The 21741-nt window shown below is 38.1% G+C and overlaps 3 protein-coding genes across 4 annotated transcripts; all 3 read left to right on the top strand.

The window, feature by feature from the left end:
- The first annotated feature begins 360 nt into the window (after positions 1-360).
- LOC116249104 (cation/calcium exchanger 5) lies at positions 361-4438 on the top strand. Of its 2 annotated transcripts, none has more exons than XM_031622242.2 (3): positions 361-625; positions 1692-2948; positions 3638-4438. In XM_031622242.2, exons 2-3 carry the CDS (start codon positions 2073-2075, stop codon positions 4400-4402), a joined length of 1641 nt encoding a protein of 546 aa, XP_031478102.1. In that variant the 5' UTR covers positions 361-625; positions 1692-2072; the 3' UTR covers positions 4403-4438. The 2 variants fall into 2 exon arrangements, with proteins under 2 accessions (XP_031478102.1, XP_031478101.1); XM_031622241.2 differs by having other exon boundaries at positions 361-628.
- Positions 4439-10065: 5627 nt separating this feature from the next.
- On the top strand, positions 10066-11471 carry LOC116248307 (leucine-rich repeat extensin-like protein 4). Its single transcript, XM_031621032.2, has one exon. It carries the CDS (start codon positions 10168-10170, stop codon positions 11305-11307), a length of 1140 nt encoding a protein of 379 aa, XP_031476892.1. The 5' UTR covers positions 10066-10167; the 3' UTR covers positions 11308-11471.
- A 6396-nt stretch (positions 11472-17867) lies between these two features.
- LOC116248305 (UDP-glycosyltransferase 92A1-like) lies at positions 17868-19893 on the top strand. The gene has a single exon (XM_031621030.2). It carries the CDS (start codon positions 17888-17890, stop codon positions 19535-19537), a length of 1650 nt encoding a protein of 549 aa, XP_031476890.1. The 5' UTR covers positions 17868-17887; the 3' UTR covers positions 19538-19893.
- Positions 19894-21741: the final 1848 nt, after the last annotated feature.

Raw genomic sequence — 21741 nt, 5'->3', positions numbered from 1 at the left:
CTGAGAGTTCATCATAGTCTAAACTTTTGCCAAAAGGAATGGTTTTTTTAACATCGGAAAAAGAAACTTGAAAAGTGCAAAGAATGACAATGCTTGTAAATATATATAAGCAACTCTTGTCGGGTCCTTTCAGGTCGCTATTCGGGTATACCCGGCCCAACCCGTTGCCCGCTCGTACGTGCAACGGAATTGCATAATCTTTCTCCAATTACATTCTGAAAATATATTATTGAAAATATTTGAATGTGATTCTTGACTTATCAATGGTAGATTTGTTTAATTAATAATGGGTTTGGGAACAGCGACGCACTTAGGCGATCGCAGTAGTATGTATATGATCAGCAGAAGACACGGAGAGTCGTTTTAGAATGTTGATTTGGAAAAAGAATAAAAAAGATGGACGACATTGTCTACAGGCAGTGCAGAGGAGAAAGAGTGGAAAAATCGGCAGGACCCAACACGATAAGCCCCTAGATGGAAATTCTCACAAACAATGAAAAGGAAACGGGCGGTATCCCCCTTCCCAGCATCTTCCTCTCTCTCGCTCTTTCGGCCCGCTCCCCGCGGAAAACTAGCCGAACTAGGCCGGCCGCTTGATTGAGGGTGGAGATCCCTCTTCTTCGTGGTGGTGAAATATCTCTCTCTCTCTCTCTTTCTATTATTTGGAATGGGCGTAGATTAAGTTGTAGGCATTTTTCTTTTGCTTTTGGAGTAGATTGAACGGTGGACTAGTTTTTTTTTTTTTTAATCTCGATTCCGGGAATGTCTTGCTTGATCGTTGAGATCTTATGGGCTGGTTTCAATTGCTAATTTAATGTTTTCTTCCACTTAGCTCTTGATGTCGGTGTAGTTTATATTTTCGTGATCGTATGCAAGAGAAAACTATCAAATGCCCACTGCAACTTAGTTAACATCTTGTTTGAGTTTTACGATCCAAATATGAAGGAAAACTATTGGAATGCAAATTTAAGTGAGAGAAATGGCTTGTTGAGGTTGGTCCATCCTTCTTCTGTATGTAAGAGGAGAAGTGGTAATGTTCTGCAGACTTAATAGCAGAAAAGGACAACGAGGTTGGTTTGATTTTGATTTTTTTTTTCTCTTCACTGGCCATGATCAGCGTCCCTATTGGCACATTGATCGTCGCGTTCTCCAAATATGGTCCAGTTTTAGTTAGTATTAGCCATTGCTGAACAGCATCTTCTTTATATACCATGAGGGTTTCTCCGCCAGCCTTGACTAGTAAATGAAACAGGGAAGAAGAATTACTTGATTGCAATTTACAAAATTCAGTTCATTTTAATTGAGTCTCACTAGCTCACAATAGTAAGCGAGCCTATGTAGTTACGATGATTTTTGTAGAGTACACCAGTTTGTTATCCCTTTTTCCTAATTGGAGGTCACATGCTAAAACTTCCAACAAAACTAAAATTTTAAGCAAAACAAAGAATGCGTTGTGATTAATATGCATTTTAAGGAAGCATTACAAATTTGAGCATAGTTATCTAAAATGTGTCAACAAAAATATGAGATGGATAATTTTTGATAGATTGCAAAACTTTCGTAAGCATGTTTTTTGTTTTCCTCTGTACTAATAAATTGAGCATGACAAATAATGAATGTTAACTATTGTGCTGCTTCTCATCTTGGGAAAGTGTTCTTGTTCTCACTTCAATAAGAACTTACTGTTTCAGGTGATTTGACCTGTGATTTATTTTCAATATCGAGTGCAAGCTGTAGTGGATGAGGAAGCTGTTAAAGGTTCAAGTTGAGCTTGAGTTATTAAGCCTCCTCGAAAATTAGTAGCAGGTGGACTTTATTTGAGTTGAGTTTCAGCACTTTGAGAACATAAAATCAACAAGCAAGTACCATGTTGGATCCCTGAACCAGAAGGCACAATGTTTATCATTCCTTTGGAACTAATCAATTGTCACATCAAGGAACCAGTCTCATTCGTCATGCCTGGTTTTCTCAACATGTTCCTTGGATGATCATAGCATAAGCTTTTCATTGCTCATTTGCAAAGGAGTGTGACGAGGGACAAGGACACCGCTACTCCCTTCTTTGCAGTAGCCATGACCACCACCACTGCCATATTTTCATTTGCCTTAGTATTTTTAATAGTGATTCCCAAGCCTGTTTATTCGCAACCCACAGACAATTGTTCCTCTATTCTTCAAGTTCCATCACAAGAGAGATGTAACTTTTCCCTTGCTTACTGCTCCTCAGACTCCCTCTTCAACTACTTCACCCTCCATTTTTGCAGATTCCATCAGTCGCTTGCCGTCTCTGTCCCAGTATTTGCCCTCATTATCCTCTTCCACTTCTACTTCCTTATCCAGACTGCTAGCCTCCACTTTTCCACCACTGTCACCCGCCTTGCCTCAGTCCTCCGGCTCTCACCCTCCATGGCAGGTGTCACACTCCTCGCCCTTGGCAATGGTGCACCTGATGCCTTTGCTAGTGCTGCTGCCCTCCGTGTGGACCGACCTCGTCTTGGACTCGGTGCTGTCCTCAGTGCTGGGGCGTTTGTTTCTGGGTTTGTCTTTGGCATAGTGGCTCTATATGCTGCCCCCTTTGCAGTTCGACCCTCACAGTTCTTCCGAGATGGATTCTTTTACTTAATTGCTACCTCTGGAATGTTCTATATGTACCTCACTGGCTCAGTTTTCCTGTGGCAAGCCATTGGACTCATTGGCTTATACTTGTTGTTTGTTGCTGTCGTTATCTGGATGGATTTGGCAACAGATGGAGAGGGGAAGGATGAGGAGAAAGTAATAAGTTTGGATAGTCATGACCAAAAGCAGCACGTTGAACTCCTTGTTCATGATAAGGAATTTGATGAGTCTATGAGCAATGGATGTAAAGACTCTAAACATGATGTTGGAGGTTTCATTAGAAAATCTGAGGACAAAGAAAACCTTGATTGGGCTTTCATCAATCTCAGAAAGGTGAAGCAATTTTTTCCTCTTATTATTAATTTTTTAATATTTTGCTTTATCTGTCCCAAATAGATCACGATGATTGCACCTCACACAGATTCAGCCATTTTCAGTTGGAAATGGCTGTTATATCCCATGTTGAGGGATCTCACTCTTAATGATGAATTGTTTTCTGGAGCCCTTTTTATGTATCTTTCAGCCCAGGAAATAGCTGGGTGCAGGCTTTGTCTTAATTCCCCACCTTCCTTTTCCTTTTAATTTTATTTCTGATTGTTTCCCATTCCTTTGAATTGAAAAGGCCTAAGAAGATACTTGCACTGAGCCACTGAGGCAATGCCACACACTATACAGTTTGCTTTTCAAGCGTTCTACGATTGGGAAACTGGTTGGGTTGTTGGAAGATTTTTTTCTTTTTGGTACCTTGTTATTTAAAAAAGTTTGCAATGAAACCTTGAGCAGGCTTTGGTTGTGAACATGCTATAAGCCCAGTTCGTACTTTATCATCCAAATGGGTCATTTCAGTTGGTTGCTTTGCTTGCACCGCGATTACATAGAAACCTTTAATTCTATAAGGAGAAGGAATCTATTCATTCCTTTTTGCTTGCTTTCCTTTTTCTTTTTTTGCAACTGAGAAATGGACCTGTAGAAATTGTGCGTCCTTTTCATCAGCTTTTATGTGATATTTTCCTTGAAAACAGGTTTCAAGCGTCTGGGAGGTTCCAGTCTCCACCATCCTGAAGCTTACAATTCCTTCAACAGTGCCTGCAGAATGGAGCAGATTTTACTCTTCTATGAACATAGTTCTTTGCCCAATTGCACTTCTATACTCGTTGAGCTCTTTCATCCCTTTTCACCACCCCATAGTATTTCTTGTTCCAAATGTTCACTTTCCTCTTTGGTTAGTTGTCCTTTTTCAATGCCTTATACTTGGTACGTTTTACTATCTTTTAACTGATGAACCACCAGACATAGATCAAAAGTTATTGCTTCTAATGAGTTTCGCAATGAGTGTGCTTTGGATATCATTAGTGGCTGGGGAGCTCTTAAGTTGTTTGTCAGCAGTGGGCATAATTCTAAATCTACCTCCGGCTCTCTTAGGTTTGACAGTATTAGCGTGGGGTAATTCAGTTGGAGACCTTGTGGCTGATGTTGCAGTGGCAAAAGCTGGCCAGCCAGCCATGGCAATTGCGGGATGTTTTGCAGGACCTATGTTCAACATGCTTATTGGTTTTGGTTCAGCACTGGTTTTTGGGGCGGTGCAAAAATTTCCTGAGGGTTACAATTTAATATTTAATTCAAATATTATTGTTGCCTTTGTCTTCCTGTTGTTGAGTCTGATGGGGTCATTGCTTGTAGTGGCTTGGTTCAGGTTTAGAGTGCCAAGGTTTTGGGGTTTTTGCCTTGTTGGAGCCTATGCTTTATTTATTATCATAAGCTTGTTGCTTGCGGAAATTTCAGAATAATTTTGGGGTTTCCTTTTCTCCTGTTTGTTTCTTTAATTACTGGTACTTGATTACAAGTATTGCGTGCGATCTGCAAAATTGGATAAGTTTTGATGGTGGTAAACTCGGAGGATCTCATTACTATTCTTTTTCCCCTGGGGAAGAATCTATGAAATGCTGCGACCTAGTGAATGCTTATAGCGACAACTAGATATAAGCCAGTTAAAAGTTGCAGCTGCAAGTCATAACTCACACTGCAATCTGAATGAAATCACATGATAATATATAAAAAGTGGACGTGATATTATAAACTGTGAACTGTTATGTTGCTCTTTTCATTCCCTTCCACGAAGAGATTCTGGTATTCAGATATCACGTTAGCTAGATCAACCAATTCTGAACTGAAAAAAAAAAAAAAAGGATAGAAGGAGGCTAATGAAACGCAGCTTTATGTATCTTGAAAAGTCAACCAATTCAGAACCTGTGTACCTTTTGGCCTCTTCTTGGAAGGTTTCATTTTCATTTTTTCAAGTGTCCAGTCATGTTCTCAACAGCTGTTAAATCACCATTAACTCTAAACCAGTTGCATATTATTAACCTATTCACTTGGAATTATAACGCGCATCTTCACTGTTCCTGTTTGAATTACCAATTTCTTCAGTATTATGATATCATCTATTTCCAACGTGCATCTTGTCAGAAAATTTTACCATGAAAATATATGTATTGTCTGAACTCTGAAGTCTCAAGTAGTGGTTCATCAAATTTCTTGTTTGACAAGAATGTTAGTCCAGCTCCTAATTGCTTAACCAATCCATGATCATAACCTGCCTGGTTCGTGTCTATTGCTTGCTCAACCACTGGAAAGCTGAGACCACTGCCATAAATTATCATGCCAAGGCCCATTTTCATTTATGATACATGCACACATTGGTATCATTATCGCAAAGACTAAATTGTCCAGAACTTGTGAGTCTTCAGAGAGTTTGTCGGGCTTCAGTTTCTGCTGAGCTTCAAGCTCGCCAGGTCTATCTGCATCATCCGACTCATCACTTGATAACCAAGATGTAGGATCAAGACCAGGGTTTTGAGGACCATCAGACACTGTTTTTTTTTTTACCGCTGTTGTGGAAGAAATGTCTGATACTAAGTGATAGAAGCTGCTAGCATCATGTCAAACATTGATGGCAGATGAACCTGCTTACTCTTATCAACGATGTCGTGCTTGAAACAAACAACAGAAAAGAAAAAGGTGGGTATAACTATTGTCAGGTCTTGACATAAGATCTCAGATCAGAAAGTACAAATTGATTGAATAATATGGATACTACAATTGTGTGAAAGAATGGAGTAACGGCCAAAATACATGCAAAGAGCTGATTAATGAATCCTCTGCAGAAGTGAAACCTTACGCCTCTGCAGTTGGAGAAAAATTGATGCTCTAGAGGTTGTTTGATTGCTGAACAGAACATCCCTTAAGAACGCCTTTGTTCCATTCCAGGTGCTCCATGGTGACATATGGGACACCCGAAACGCTGCGTTCCTGTGTACTGATTGATGGGTCACACTGGAACTAAACATCATGTTCTTGTAACAGACGTTCTGTTGCTATCTAAAGGAATCAACGGCCAAAACGTTTGGAGGACAAGTGGCTTGGGCACTGTTTCTACAAAGGGGTACATTTAAACCACTTGCGGAACGTTACCGTGTGATTGCTTGATATAGCCTGTGAGCGCAGGTGATATCAAATAAGAAGAGTTCTGGAACAAAATGACTAGAGTGGTTGTTTTTAAAAGATGCAGGGCTAAATGAGAATATGCAAAGCAAATGTTGAACTGTTCATCTCCACATTGCAACATCACCTTATGATTGATGAGTGTTTAACGTCATTTTCGTTTTTTTTTCATTGATATTGGTATAACTAAGAGTCGAAGACCCCAGGCTTTCAGTAAATATATCCATATTTTGGTAAGGTTTTCTCAATTTTTTTTTTCATGGCGGAGTTTCTTTCTTCAATGAGATTGAAGTAATGTTGTGAAATGACTTCACAAAGCTTAGAAAGGAAGCTAACTTCACGAATACTGTGCAACTTGGACATGATTATATGTTGCTTTGCATACTCCAAGATACAATTGGATGATTCAAAGTTTGTGCATCTATCAAGGGGATCGTGCTCTTGCTCATTAATTTAAACCTACATTGGAGCTCGAGAACGTAAATGTCATTCAACAATTTAAAAAATTCATGAAACTCTAGTTATTTTCATTCAAAAGATACATTCTAATAATTAATTGGCAATTAAAAATATGATTAGGTGGATGTAAACATAGAATAACTTTGCACTTATTTCTAACTAAGTGTTGTTGAGCAGATATTCTGCTATTTGCAGAAAGAAGTTCTAGAGTTTTTATCAAGTTGCAAGAAGCTTAGGGTCTCGCTGCTGACATGTCTCGGCATGGAATATGTAAGCGTGACTTTTTACCTACTTAGGAATGTAAATCATTTATATACGAATGTAGATGGTCTCGGATTTGGTTGACAACTTTCCGAATCTGAATATTGATGACGCTTCTAAGGAAAAACTTTAAACCAATTTACTTGAGGTTTGGTGGATGGCAGGCATGTAAAGGCAAGTCTAATTGCCTACTGGTTGGCTAATTCAGAAGGAGCTCTGGATTTTCAATCGAACCCTTTCATGGCAGACAAAAAATCCTGAGAACTTGTGAAATGGCGTGTATTAAACCTGAAGAAAACAGTCTTAGGGTTTCTGCAATAATGTTTGTTTCGTGGATTTCCCGTCTTCATAGACTTATTATCCAAGCATTCAAACATGCCCAAAATGTTTGTGGATCTTTTTCTATCTTTTATCTCTATTGTTCCATTTTAAGGCATTGCTATGGAATGAGTCGACATTCACACTGCCTTCAAGGAGTAGGAAGAGTGCATCGACATTCCATTGTTATTATTACTATCGTTACTGTTGTCATTCTAGTTACTTTGAAAGCCTTGTTGACACAGTTTTACGGCCGGGTCTGTCTAATTTTACATACAAATTTTCACCACCAGATTAAAGAATCAGTAGCTTTCCGTCTTTGAATTTTACGTTTGAAATAGTAAAAGAACAATTTCTTAAATAAATTATGAAAGAGACAATTTCTCGGTAGCCCAAAGTCTTGCTATATAAAATATTCATATTTGTCTACAGTGTAATAAGGAATGTTAGATATGTGGGAACTTTAAAATCACTGTATCCAATTATTTAGAGTAGCTGGTAGCCACGATAACAAAAACAAAGGGGAAAACCCTCCAACCAAACAGTGAGAATGAGAGGATCAGTTTTCTAAAACTAGGAACAGGATCTGGATGAAATAATTGGATCCGAAGGAACCTCGAAATCCTGATGTGATAGCTTACTTATCTTTAAAAATGAACTGATTTCATAAAGATCGACGATCAAGAATTGGATTAGGGATGAAAAAAATTATTTTTTTTTTCATTTTTAAATTTATGAACAACAAGTGAGCCTGAAAATTGATAGATCTTTCTTGTAGATAATTATTAATTGGTGACGAATGGGTTGGTGAGGACTTTTCCTCTCGTGCAACGTCACGTGGTGCTCCATTGCTCTGGATATCGGCCAGTGTGAGCTTGAACAGGTCAATGTATTCTATATATATATATATATATATATATATATATATATATATATATATATAAGTTGACAAATGAAATATCGACCATCAAAAATTCCACGATAACAAACAAAAATGAACAGAAGATCGGACGCCATTAAGGACTTGCTGGTTGAACTTCAATAAAACCGGAGATATGATTGTTGGTGATTAAACAGACAATATTTACCCACTCCACATAATTAATGCATGATTTACAATTTAATTAGGTTCTAATTCTAGGTAGCTTACGATGTGATGTGTACCATAGCTATAAATATTATTCCCGGTTTCTTATCCGCAAGGTTTTTTTTTTTCAGGTATTTGTTGGCAAAGTTGTTTTTTTGGAAAAAAAAAAATCTATGGAAAATCTTGGAGTTTTTAAAAAAATCAAAATGTTAGGTCAAATTCAATAAATTAGAAACTAATAAGAAGACATAAAAAAGTATATAGTTAAAATGAGAAAAATGGTAGAGTAATAAATAGTGTATTATGTCTAAGAGGTCAAATTAAATACCTAAAATAAGACGAAATAAAACAATGAAACAAAAGGTTGAAGAAAATGAAACAAAAATGAAATAAAAACAACTTAAAATATCACGATAGATAACATTTTTTTTCCAAAATATCACAAATTTTTCATTACTTTTTCTTTTTTTTTTTCATTTTCTCGTTAATATCGCAATACTTTAAAGAATACGACGATATCAACTTTGTATATATCAGCCTTACCTGATTGGAATATGAACTGAATGTGCAAGCTGCTGATTCAGTGACTTGGCCGATTCCGCTCGATCTTCAGCTGAACCAGTCATAAATAATAATTGGCATAAAACATTGTCACACTGTATTTACAAAAAAAAAAAAACTAGAAGAAAAAATACAACAAATATTCGAAATAACAGGAACTTTAAAACGTGGAGCCATTAATGAAGGAATCTGTAAACTGAATTTTATCTGACACTGATCCAATTCAAAGGGGCCGAGCCAGATTAAGGAGTATGAAGCTTCGCTTGGAGTGGACTAAATAATCAAATTTAAAATGGGATTTTAGTTTTATTTACAGACAATGCAATTCTGAAGTTGTCGATTAAGGAGACCCTGATGAACCTTCCTAGAGTTTTAGGTCGCCTCTTCAAGCCTGAATTAAAGACAAAAAATCCAAGGATGATAATTGTTTTCATGTTTATGATGAGACCAAAGCTCATGATTTATTATATTACTTTCTATCATACTAAGGGGTGGAGGCACGTGTGGGAAATTTTTTTTATTTTTATATTAATATTTTGAGCAACTTTTCTCATTTATTTATTAGTGCTTTTTAAAAATTTCAAAGGTTATACCTGGTTCCCTTAACTATAATTTTTCTAGCTCCACCCCCAACCGCGTCCTAGTGGATGTTTTAAAATCACAAGTTTTAGTTATCCTTAGAAAATAAGTTTATCAGCGGGAATGTGACCGTGATGTGAAAGATTAACCACGAAGAAAATATTCCCGGATTGTTTAGAAAACGTTCGTTCTGTGAACGAGGAGAAAGGCAAGAACAAGGGAAAAAGAATGTCCCACTCGTACCAAACCCGCCAACCGATGCGAAGCTTCGCTTTCTTTTTGTTTTTATGTCCTAAAATTCAACCCACATGTTCACCTGTTCCTGGACCACTTCAAAGCGTGTCTAACAAAGGAAATATATACATATGAACAGCTTTGAGATATTTGATCCAGTCTTTCCAAACCCATCAGGTAGACCCGACTCCTTATCAATTACTTCACTTCAATTTGAACCCTAGTTGGATCTGGATCCTGTTTCGCATCTCCCATATTGCTTCAATAATCAAGTCTCTTTTGTGCTCAAAGACAGTGTCACCATTCATCAGCCACCTAATTGCCGACGATTCAATAAACAATAAAGTTTAACTACTGCAGAATAAACAAGATGTAGTAGGTGTGTTCTAAATTAGAAATTTAGAGCTATCTTCCTCTCTCTCTATATATACACCAAATGGACATGTTGCTGTTCATACTCAAAACAGTACTCACTCTCTCTTCCTTTCTTCTTCGTGCAGTCACAGTGCATAGCCTTCGAGTAATAGAAACCGAAGTGCTTGCACCAACAGGATGGGGTCCTCGTCCTCTTCCCATCATCATCTTCTTCTGCCTTTCTTCTTCTTCTTCTTCCTCTTCACCTTCCCACTTGCTTCCCTGGCTGCCCTTCCCAATCTCCGCCTGATGAATGCCTACATTGCCCTCCAGGCATGGAAGTCGGTCATCTACTCCGATCCGAAAATGGTTACTAGCACCTGGGTTGGGGAGGACGTCTGCAACTACACCGGCGTCTTCTGCGCGCTGGCCCTCGACGACAACTGCACCAGAGTCGTGGCCGGCATAGACCTGAACCACAAGGACATCGGTGGCGAGTTGCCGGAAGAACTAGGCCTGCTCACCGATCTAGCGCTGTTTCACATAAACTCCAATCGATTCTGCGGCACCATCCCCGAGTCCTTTGCTCACCTGACCTTGCTCTACGAGCTCGACGTGAGCAACAACCTACTTTCAGGCGAATTCCCGGAGGTAGTCCTCTACCTCCCGTCGCTCAAGTTTCTCGACATCCGTTACAATGGCTTCGAGGGAAGTCTCCCCTCGAAGCTCTTCGACCTCAAACTGGACGCGCTGTTCGTGAACAATAACAAGTTCCAGATGAAGATCCCGAAAAATATCGGGAACTCCGCCGTTTCCGTTCTGGTACTTGCCAACAACGGCATAAAGGGTTGCTTGCCTAGGTCCATAGGGAAGATGACCTCGCTCAGGGAGATCTTGCTGCTCAACAACTCTTTGAGTTCCTGTATTCCCGAGGAGATCGGCTACCTCAAGAACCTAACTGTTCTGGACGTCGGGTTCAACGAGCTCGTCGGATCCTTGCCGGAAAGCTTAGGGGAGTTGAAGAACCTGGAGCAGCTGAACGTGGCCCACAACAAACTTTCCGGCGTCATCCCCGCCAGCATCTGCGAGCTCCCGAGGCTCAGGAATTTCACCTACTCCTACAATTACTTCTGCGACGCACCGCAGAAGTGCCTGAATCTGCCGCGGAGCAATGATCGGCAGAACTGCATCCACTATCGGCCGTACCAACGGTCAGAGGAGGAGTGCGAGGCGTTCCTCAGCCACCCCGTCGATTGTCAAGCCGTCAGCTGCGACCCACTGCGTCCGCCGCCGCCCCCACCCGTTCTGCCGCCTCACGATTACACTCCGTGGCCGTGAAGTTCAATGCCTGAAACGCCCTTGGTCTGATGCCTAATTATTGGATAACTGTGTGGTTTTTTTTTTTTTCCTTTTTCTCTGCTTTTAATTGTGGGCGGAAATTAATAAGCATGTATCGGAAAATAACTGCATGTGTGGTGCACCTGAAGAAATGCATTGTTGGTTGATTTGGTTTTCCCAAAGGTCTATTTATTTTCTTGTATTTTTATTCTTAAATCAATTTAAAATAATTTTAGCTTAAATAACGATAATGGTACTTGTGAGGGAGAAAGCAGGAAACGAAGTTCGGGGTCGTCCCGGCGACGACTTTTGATTTTATTTATTTATTTATTTTATCGACCCGACCCAACTCCAGCCGCATTATGACTTTGAATTGCTCTAATGTCGGCATTTGATTTTGGTGGAGGAAAACGGAAAAAGAAAGAAAAACTGCTCATGGCAAGCGGGTCGGTCCAACAATGTCCTGTCCTAATCTGAATCTAAATGTTTAATTTTGCGACACAATTGGATCTTGTGGAGTTGTGCTCGATACAGCTAGATTTGGATCAGAAAAATGAACGGCAACTTTTCTCAAGTCCTTGTTGACAATCGGCCCCTTTTTTCCTTTTCTGCACCACATGGTCTAGTCTGAGCCTTTAGAAAGAAACTGAGAAACAATCATCAAGAAGTTTCTGTTTCAATGAATTGTGGATCTTTACCCTTCTCTTGCTTGTATTTCTTCCAAACTGTCTCAAGATGTGTTCACTCAAGCTTCCTCTAACCTTTTAAACATTCTCATAAGAATGAGAAAAGGTCTTAGTTGTGCACCTCAAGGCACACTAAGTTTCATCAACAGCTTCTATCCTCTGTGTCGTGCGTGTTTGTGGATTTGTGCTTTTTTACATCATTAAATTTGATAGCAACTGCATTTGTGAGAGCATGCCCACAGTTCCTGTTAGTTCCTGTTTGCTTATGGATAAATTCATTCTTGATTGTTGGTACAAATGGTGTTTAAGAATGTTTTTCTCGAACTATTTGAATCTACAACTCATGTTTTTTCATATTCTCTCCTGCTGCTAACTGTTAAGTGCATTTGTTAGGTCTTAATCTATTACTCTTTTTTTTCAAAAAACCTTTGTTCTAAAATTTTATGATTTTTTGTCCTTTGTACTGTCTGAATTATTTCATAGTTCGAGAAAATTTGGCTTGAAACCTCCCTAGCTCATGGTTTATTTCTTATGAATCCAAAAATTTATACATGAAATTTCTCCTACCCCTGCATGTAAAATGTTCGATAAGAGTGCACATATGGATAACACTGTTCTCATTTACTGGATATTCTTTCAAGATCTCAACCCAAGGAGAAGATTGGAAAATATGTCGTATGGCGAGAGAATAACAATATTCTCATGTATCAGATTATGAACAATATTCAAACAAATCACTATATTATGCTTCATAAGATTATGTTTTGGCAACCTAAACGGCTCATCACTAGATTATGCTTCTTAAGTTTTAATTTTGTGATTCCACCCAAAGTTCTCAGTGGTTGTCATAAAAATTGAAAGAAACTTGTGTATTGACTAGCATCCCATTCTTGGAACACTTGGTTTTGTTTTTTGTGAATGGTAGTAGGTCTTTATGATACGATAAAGTTTGTCTTTCTATTAGGCCTCATCAAACTCCCCAGTTGGTAAAATATTTTATTTAATTTTTTCGAAATTATCATTAATTATCCATTTATTTATTTCTATTTTTATATCTGCAGCATATTGATTCTGTAACATCTATTGCCAATGCTTTTAGTTTTGTCTCTACTAACAATATAAAAACTTACATGTTTCTTATAAAGGCCAAGTCACTAAGATGAGCAGTATGGAAAAAGTTTAACATGATAATAAATGAAATAGGTATTCAACATGTTGTTTTTCAACACTGTAAAGTACCTATGAATTGTAATATTAAGATAAACACTACAATTTTAAAGAATCATTTAAAGGCATGTCTTAAAAGGCATAACTTAGAATTAGGCAAACAACATCTTGTCTCAGTGGAAAAACCAATGATGAAAAATGTATTGTTGGCACTTCCAAGTTTGATTCAGATAAAAGCCGACTTAATTTAGTTAATATGATTATTCTTTATAAATATCTATTTTGTATAGTTAGTCATTCAGACTTTCAAAGAATCAAAAGTTTATTAAATGATTACAACCACAGTTCAAATTATTATCATGTAACACTATCAGATCAGATTGCATACACATTTATAAAGATGAAATGACAAAATTACATAATATTTTAGACAAGACTAATGAGAGGATTAGTCTCACATCTGACATGTGGACTTCATCTTGTCACAAACATGATTATTTATGTTTGACTACATATTATATTGATAATAGTTGAGAAATAAAAAAGAAATTTCTCAACTTTGTTACGGTTAAAACATATCATACAAGAGAAAAACTTGTATCAGTCATCAAAGATTATTTACTAAAATAGAACATTGATCGCAAGTTATTTTCAATTACATTAGATAATTATTTGACAAATGTTATCATAGTTACAAAATTGATAGAGTAGCTTCTTGAAAAGGACACACTTGTTTGTAATGAAATTTTTTTTCAAGTTAGATGTGTTGTTCATGTTCTTAATTTGGTTGTGCAAGATGATGTCAAAGAAAATAAGTGATGTGATTGATAAGATCAGAGAAAACATTACATATATCAAAACATATCTAGCTCGATGTGAAATTTTTGATCGAGCAGTGCGTCATGTCAAAGTTACTTGTGGAAAAAAAAATATGTCTTGATGTTTCAATTAGATGAAACTCAATATTTCTTATATTTGATGTAGCTTTACAATATAAAGAAGCTTTTAGTCGTTTTCAAGAACTTGATCGTCACTATCATTTGACACTGGCTGAGGACGAATGAAAGAAGACCACTATTATTTAATACATTTTAAAATATTTTAAGATGTTACTAATGTCATTTCTACAATAAAGTATTCAACTTTTAATGTGTTCTTTAAAGAGTTTTGTGAGAATGATATAAATAGAAAAAAAGAGTTTAAGTTCATATATTTGTCTATCAAATATGGCATTGAGGATGAAAACAAAGTTTGACAAGTATTGAGATATATGAAACTTAATTTCAGCAGTTGAAGTGGTTTTTTTATCTTCATTATAAGATGAAAATAATTGAGTTTTATTATAAGTAATTTTATAAAGATAAAGCATATGAATATGTCTTTGTAATTAAAAACTATTTTTGTGATCTTTACGAAAAATATAAAGTTGTTTATGTGTTGAAGACTGTCTACTGGTACTTGTTATATTATTGATGTTGAGAATGATAGTGATGCATCTAGATTTACTTCTTTCATTAAATTTTCTTCTCATATGAAACCTATAACAAGTACATAAGAAACCCATAACAAGTGCAGCAGATGACTTTATTGAATAATCATCATAGAACCAATGCATACAGTCAGATTTGGAGTTGTATTTGGAAGAACCTATTTATCGAAAAAATAATCCAATTACAATTTTGATATGGTAAAAAGTCAATGCGCTTAAATACTCAGTCTTATCTAAAATGGAATGTTTGGTTATTTTTATTTCAACTGTTACATTAGAGTCAACATTTAGCACATGTGAACATATTATTAATTTATATAAAAGTAGATTCGGCACAAAGGCAGTGGAGGCTTGGATTTGTACACAAGATTGGTACTGAAATCAAGCTCAATGTAATTTACTTATTATTAATACTTTTAAACATATTTTTGTGTTGCTTATTTTATTCTTTTGTTAGATGATTTCGATTTGCTTACAACTTTGCCTCAAGAGAAAACACCATTTGCATTTGTATATATTGAAACTGAATCATAAATTAGAGGTATATATTCTTTTGTACTTATCTGCTTTCATTGCATAATACAAGTTAATTTGATAGCATTATCCTTAATATAGTGTCAACATGATTGAAGTATATATCCAAATAGAAAGAACATATCCATTGTGGCAAATGGAGGCATTAAAAGAAAATTTTTATAAACTTATACTATATGGGTTTTTTTTTTTAATTGAAGTTGTTGATGACTTGTCTAGTCTCTTGTTGCATCAACAAACAACAACCAAGTACAATTTTTGAAAATTTAAATTTGCATGTGCTAAAGAATGAAGTTTGATCAATTATCACCACTCAAGTTTGGATTAATGTGATGTTAAGATTGAGTTTCATAGTTCATTTGGTGTTTGCTGTATATTTTTTCTATATATTACCTTCGTAGTTACTTGAATACATTCCTTCAATATTTACTCATTACTCCAATGTTTGTACACATTTACAAAAATATGTGTTTTCGTTCATTTTGTTATATTTGGCTAGTATACAAATTATGAATGTAGATACATATTTTTTAAACTTAGCTAATTACATTTCAAATTGGATAATATTCAAAAGTTAGATTTGGGTCAGATTTGCATATGGCTTAAAAGTCATAAATTGGATTCGGATATAACTTAAAAGTAGGATTATAATCAGATTTGGTTACAACTTAAAATTCAGAGTGGATTTAAATATAACTTAAAAATCGGATTTGGATGTAGATTTTAAAGTTGGATTCAGCTAGAGTATAAGTTTTTCTTTTTCATCTGAATTCGAATCCAAGTCCAAATCTGAATATATGAATATCCAAAAAATTGGATATGGTAAAAGATATATATGATCTGAATCCAATCCATTGATGTCCCTAGTGAAAGACTCAATGGTGGAGTTAGAAATTTATGGCTAAGTAATACAGCTACTTGAATTTTCAAAATTTAAGGGGCACTTATGTTTATAAAATTAAAAATTAATACAAATATTTGTGGGTAATAAAACAAACTTTTGATGTTGGTGTGAGCAACTGCGCATAATAGCTACGACGTGGTACTACAGTGGATTGACTCCCTCGCAATCTCTCTCTCTCTCTCTGAAAAATGGATCTCAAACGCCTAGATTTTTGCTCTTTGTTATAAAATTTGAAGTTTGTTAAGACCCTGGATTTATCAGTAAACCCAAACATCAAAACTTAAATTCAGGTCTATCAAACACACCCTAATAAATATGTCACTCTTGGCTTCATTTAACTAAAAAGGTGTCTAATAAAAACAACCTTGTGTTTTTTAACCCATGTTCTTAAGATATATATAAACAAGAACAACGTATATGAAAATCCTTTTTTAGAACAAAAACAGTGTGCTTTTAAAACATGTATTCTACAAACGTGTGCACCAAACATAGGTTCTAGAAGCATGTGGTTCAATAAGGCAATATTTTTCTTATCTTACTAAGGTTTCAAGTTGATCCACATTTTGGTCATTCACGCAAATTCAAAGAACAAGTGGCACCCACTACAAGAATTAGGTCCTTATCTAGGCAAATGTCTTTTCAACTGCTTTCCGCGCGGGCCCTAGATGTGACCATAACAACTTCCAGGCTAGAAATCAAGCCATCTCGTCCAGTTATTTAATGTTGGAAATTATTGCTGTACCTTCGTGCATGGAGGTAGAGAAGCATTAGGGTTTAGTTGATGTGTCATTTTCCTGAAATTTAAGTTATTATTCTTAGCTGTCTTTAACCTTGTTCATTTGTCTAAACGAATATAATTGATGCAACGAACGTAATGTATAAAATTGCAGATGGTCTTTTAACGTAGAAGTTCTTCTTATTGAGTTTGGATTGCAGCATTTCTTAATTTTGCTTCTTTCTTTGAAAAAAGAACAGGAGAAAGAAAAAGAGAAACCAAAATGAACGCGTTTCTACCACATTTTAGTTACTAGAAGATCAATCTCTATCAAAGTAGATAAAAAAAAAATTGGTAACTAATCGACCGGCTTTGGGTTGGTGAGAAGTATACAAAAGAGCTTACGCAAGCTGAAATGTTCTTTAGTATCGTGCTTGTGCAAAAGCTTAGTGGACTTTTCGACGTCTTTATCTCTACAAAGATACATTATATCGAACGATGCTTAGCTGTGTGTGAGGGAATTACTTTTCGGAAGGTTGGATTGGATCTTTACATATATATGGAAATTCACTTTTGGTGAATGTCTTGGTGTTTTTATCTTTGAATTGTACATTAAAGTTGAGTGGTAATTTTGGTTGCTCTTTTTGCACAAACAAAGGCCGTACTCTCAAGCCCTTGAGAACGACTTGGCATAAGCAAAGTTAGAAACGAGCTGGTTTTGCTGGTGACGATCCACGAACGCCCTTAATTACTCGTACCAAGTGGAGGACGACTTTTTTATTATGTGCTAAGAAAGCCTGTAGGAGAGGAAACCACACAAGAAAAGCCCATCTATAGAACCTTAGGAACCATAACTTTATTTATGCACTTGTGAGAGTCCAAATAATGGTTTTACGTTGGCTTTTGTATACATGTTATATACATGTCAATGGAGATCATACAAGCCTAAATATATTATATCATTTTTACAATCATATGGATATTCTCTTGACACGCCTAACATTTAAGGAATCTAACGTCCTCACTTTTTCGTACTTCAAACGGGACCCACTGTTGGTGCATGCTGGGGACACAGCCATGTGCAGATGGGAAAGATGTCCCGCAGCTGCCCCTCTTATTATAGAGGAAGGAGAGAAGCGCCTCTGCATGCTTCTTCTTCATCCGAGAGTCGATCTCTTCTCTTTCCTTCTACGTACTCCTCGCTTATCTTTGAGAATCAGCAAGAGAGCGCCTCTAGATCTGACCTCTCGAGCTCCATGGTGCACATAGTGATGTTCCCCTACATGGGGCATGGCCACTTCAACCCCTTCGTGGCGCTGGCGGAGCTGATTCTCCGCCACCACCCCTCCTGCACCATCACCATCGTCGGCACTCCTCTCAACGTCGCCAACCTCAGGTCCATGCTCCCTCCTTCCCCTCCCGTCCGCCTCGCCGCCCTCCCTTTCGACCCCTCCGCCCACGGCCTCCCTCCCCATGCCGAGTCCAACTCCGACCTCAACTACCAGCTCCGCATCCGCCTCAACTTCGGCTCCCGCGCCCTCCGCCCCGCCCTCGAGTCCCTCCTCCTTGACCTCATCTCCTCCGACGGTGATGGCAGTAATCCGATCTGCCTCATCGCCGACCAATTCTTCGGCTGGACCGTCGACGTTGCCCGGCGGCTCGGCATCTTCCACACCCTTTTCTACACCTGCAGCGCTCACGGCATCGTCACCTACATATCGCTCTGGCGCCACCTCCCCCACACGAAGACGGACGAAGATGAGTTTGCGCTGCCCGACTTCCCCCACGTTCGTCTCCATCGAACCCAGCTCTCCAGGATTGCCATGAGCGCCACGGGGTCCGATCCCTGGTCCGTCTTCTACGGAGAAGAACTGACGATGAACCTCGCCGCCGACGGTGTACTGGTCAACACGGTGGAAGAGATGGAGCCCGAGGGCGTGGACCGACTCCGCTCCATGTTTCAGGGAAAGCCCGTCTGGTGCATCGGCCCCGTGCTCCCCTCCTCCTTCCTCGCCGTCGACAGCCGATCGAGCAAACAGGAGCGGCTCGGGAAGGTGGCCATGGTCTCGAGCGAGGACTGCTCGAAATGGCTCGATATTCACCCGCGTGGCTCGGTTCTCTACGTATCTTTCGGGTCGCAACACAACATCTCTGCGTCTCAGATGAGACAGTTGGCGATGGGTTTGGAAGAAAGCGGGGTGACTTTCATATGGGTGGTGCGGCCGCCCGTGGAGTTTAGCCCGGAGGAAGAGTTCAGGTCGTCGGAGTGGTTGACGGAAGGGTTCGAGGAGAGGATGATGGAGACGAAGCGTGGATTGGTGGTGAGGAACTGGGCTCCCCAGCTGACCATTTTGTCTCACGAGTCCACCGGCGGGTTCTTGAGCCACTGCGGATGGAACTCGCTACTTGAGAGCTTCATGTGCGGGGTGCCGATCATAGGGTGGCCGGTGGCGGCGGAGCAGTTCTACAATTCGGAGATGGTGGTGGAGCAGATAGGGGCGGGGGTAGAGTTGGCGAGGGGGAACCAAGAGGAGGTGAGGAAGGAGGAGGTGGCAAGGGTGGCGAAGTTGGTGATGGGAGACACGGTGAAGCGGAAGGAGGTGAGGAAGAAGGCCGGCGAAGTGAGGGAGATGCTGAGAGGTGCGTGGAGAAAGCAGGAACATGGAAGCGGATTGGGGCCTTCTCTGTCTTCACTGAACGACTTCATTGAGACGATATTCACCGGGAAAGAGTAAGGCAGATTTATGGCGGCCTTCTCTGTCTTCCCTGAATGACTTCATTGAGACGATATTCACCGGGAAACAGTAAGGCGGATTAATCTCGGCGAACTTGCAGTTTCACATTCGTTCAGTGGACGTCAATGGCTCTGGACTATGATCGTGTTCGTGTGGAATCCTACAATGTGAAATGCGCAGCTCTCTCTCTGCGACTATTTAATTGCGTCAAATGTGTCAATCAATTCTGATGAACTTTTAGGACTCTGATCGTGTTCATGTTGAATCCTACAATGCGAAATGTGAAGTTCTCTCTTGATAATGTTGTCAATCAATTCTGATAAACTTTTAGTTAATAACATAATTGATTGACAGAACTAATCTTTCCCCATCTTTAAGTTTCAATGGTACCTTAGTTACGCACATCTTATATATATATATATATATATATATATATATATATATATATATATATATATATATATAGAGAGAGAGAGAGAGAGAGAGAGAGAGATTGGTAAGGTCAGGGATAAAAATCAGACCTTTTTATTTTTTGTTAAAAATTTATTTTTAAATAAAAATATAAACATCTTAATATGTTTATAAGAACTATTGTTTATATAACATATGCTTTGATTCAAGCTGTCTTTATGAAAATTGTTGATTTTTTTATTATCAAAATGTTAATGCTATGCTTGTTATAAAAACACTATTACAACTCAAATGGTAAACACTAATACATGTTTTGCATCATCTTATCTTAAAATCATATTGGTAAGGTTAGATTTAAAAAAAAAAACACTTTAAACATAATATCTACAGGGTCTGATTTCTTATATATATATATATATATATATATATATATATGTGTGTGTGAATTATTTAATAATATTAATTTGCTGATCAATTGGCTAGTAAACCCTTGTAGTTGAAGTTTTTCATTTTTTCCCTTCTTTAATCTTTCTTTTTATTAAAGTAATGGTTTCTTCAAAACAGTCCTTTCTTTAAATAATTTATAGTTTCCTCACACACTTGGGCATTTTCCAAGTAATTGATAACATAATATTGAATTTGTGAGGGTAGCTGGCTTGTGAAACTCGTGGGTTTAGTACGAACCACTGACAAAACTCGGGACACTGGGTTCGGCCTTTTCTTCTCCCTCTACAACCACACTTTTTCTCCCCGTACAACCACACAAGAATCACACACGTTACTGAATTTGCGCCACTCATGTAGTCATGTTTGCAATTACTTTTTTTTTTTTTTGTTCTAGCATTTTTTATTTACACATTCATCTCCTTGCCCAATAAGATAAGCATAAGTTTACATAATTGCTGCCGTTTAAAATATCCTTATGAATCGAAAAGTATGTCAGAACGGAATCGTTACGATGCCTTTCGTATGAACAATTTTCTTGCTGATTAATCCTTTTAGTTGTATTGTTTTGTTCATTATGCAAGAAAAAGTTTGGATTGCATTGGCAAGGTGGTGCGTTTCTTAATTATTTTTTTTTTTAATTGAGGCTCCAGCCAATTTCTCGGCCCCTGCCGGCGAAAAAGTTTGGCAGGAAGCAGGGCATCGTCCACATAGGCGACACTGTTGGGAGGAGCGGCCGGGAAAGATGTTTGGCTTCGTGTTTGTTCTTGAGCTTCATACTTTCGTTGGGATCTCAAGAAGCTAGGTTTCCGGCGGCAAAACAAGATGGAACTAAAATCTCCATGTTATTTAAATCTCCATGATATTTGGAAGATCTTCCATCTCCATGTTATGCCCACTTTGTTCAATCAGTTCCAACAGGAACCTGGGTTACCATGAGATTGCCGGAACTACAATCGACTTGAGAGAAAGCAGTGCCGATGAGATTGCCAGAACTACATTCAGCAGTGCCGATGATACCTGAAACAAACGTTCAAAAATGGCAAAACCGATCAGATGTGGGCCTTTTGGGTTAGGGTTTCAGAAAGAGAGACAGAGTGCATGCGAGAGGGAGAGTCATGGATGGAGTGAGGAAAAGAGATGAGATCCAATCGATAAACTCAGCAAAAAAAGAATCGAGGACATAATATAATTCTGGAAATACCCATTCGACGCATTAGTGGTTTGATCTACTCAGAATTTAGAAATATATTTTTTTAAAACTAAGGGACGCATTTGATAGTCAGTCTCAAAGAGTCGTCGAATTTAAAAACTATGGATTTGATGTGGCAAAGATCATACTTGTTTGC

Source organism: Nymphaea colorata, chromosome 2 (genome assembly GCF_008831285.2).
Source record: "Nymphaea colorata isolate Beijing-Zhang1983 chromosome 2, ASM883128v2, whole genome shotgun sequence".
Lineage (NCBI taxonomy): Eukaryota > Viridiplantae > Streptophyta > Magnoliopsida > Nymphaeales > Nymphaeaceae > Nymphaea > Nymphaea colorata.
This window is presented reverse-complemented; position numbering and strand designations above follow the sequence as displayed.

Excerpts from the sequence above, each read along its gene's own strand:
- LOC116249104 (XM_031622242.2), top strand. The coding sequence starts at position 2,073 with ATGACCACCACCACTGCCATATTTTCATTTGCCTTAGTATTTTTAATA. Across the intron at positions 2,949-3,637 it reads CTTTCATCAATCTCAGAAAG|GTTTCAAGCGTCTGGGAGGT; the intron begins GTGAAGCAATTT and ends CCTTGAAAACAG.
- LOC116248307 (XM_031621032.2), top strand. The coding sequence starts at position 10,168 with ATGGGGTCCTCGTCCTCTTCCCATCATCATCTTCTTCTGCCTTTCTTC.
- LOC116248305 (XM_031621030.2), top strand. The coding sequence starts at position 17,888 with ATGGGAAAGATGTCCCGCAGCTGCCCCTCTTATTATAGAGGAAGGAGA.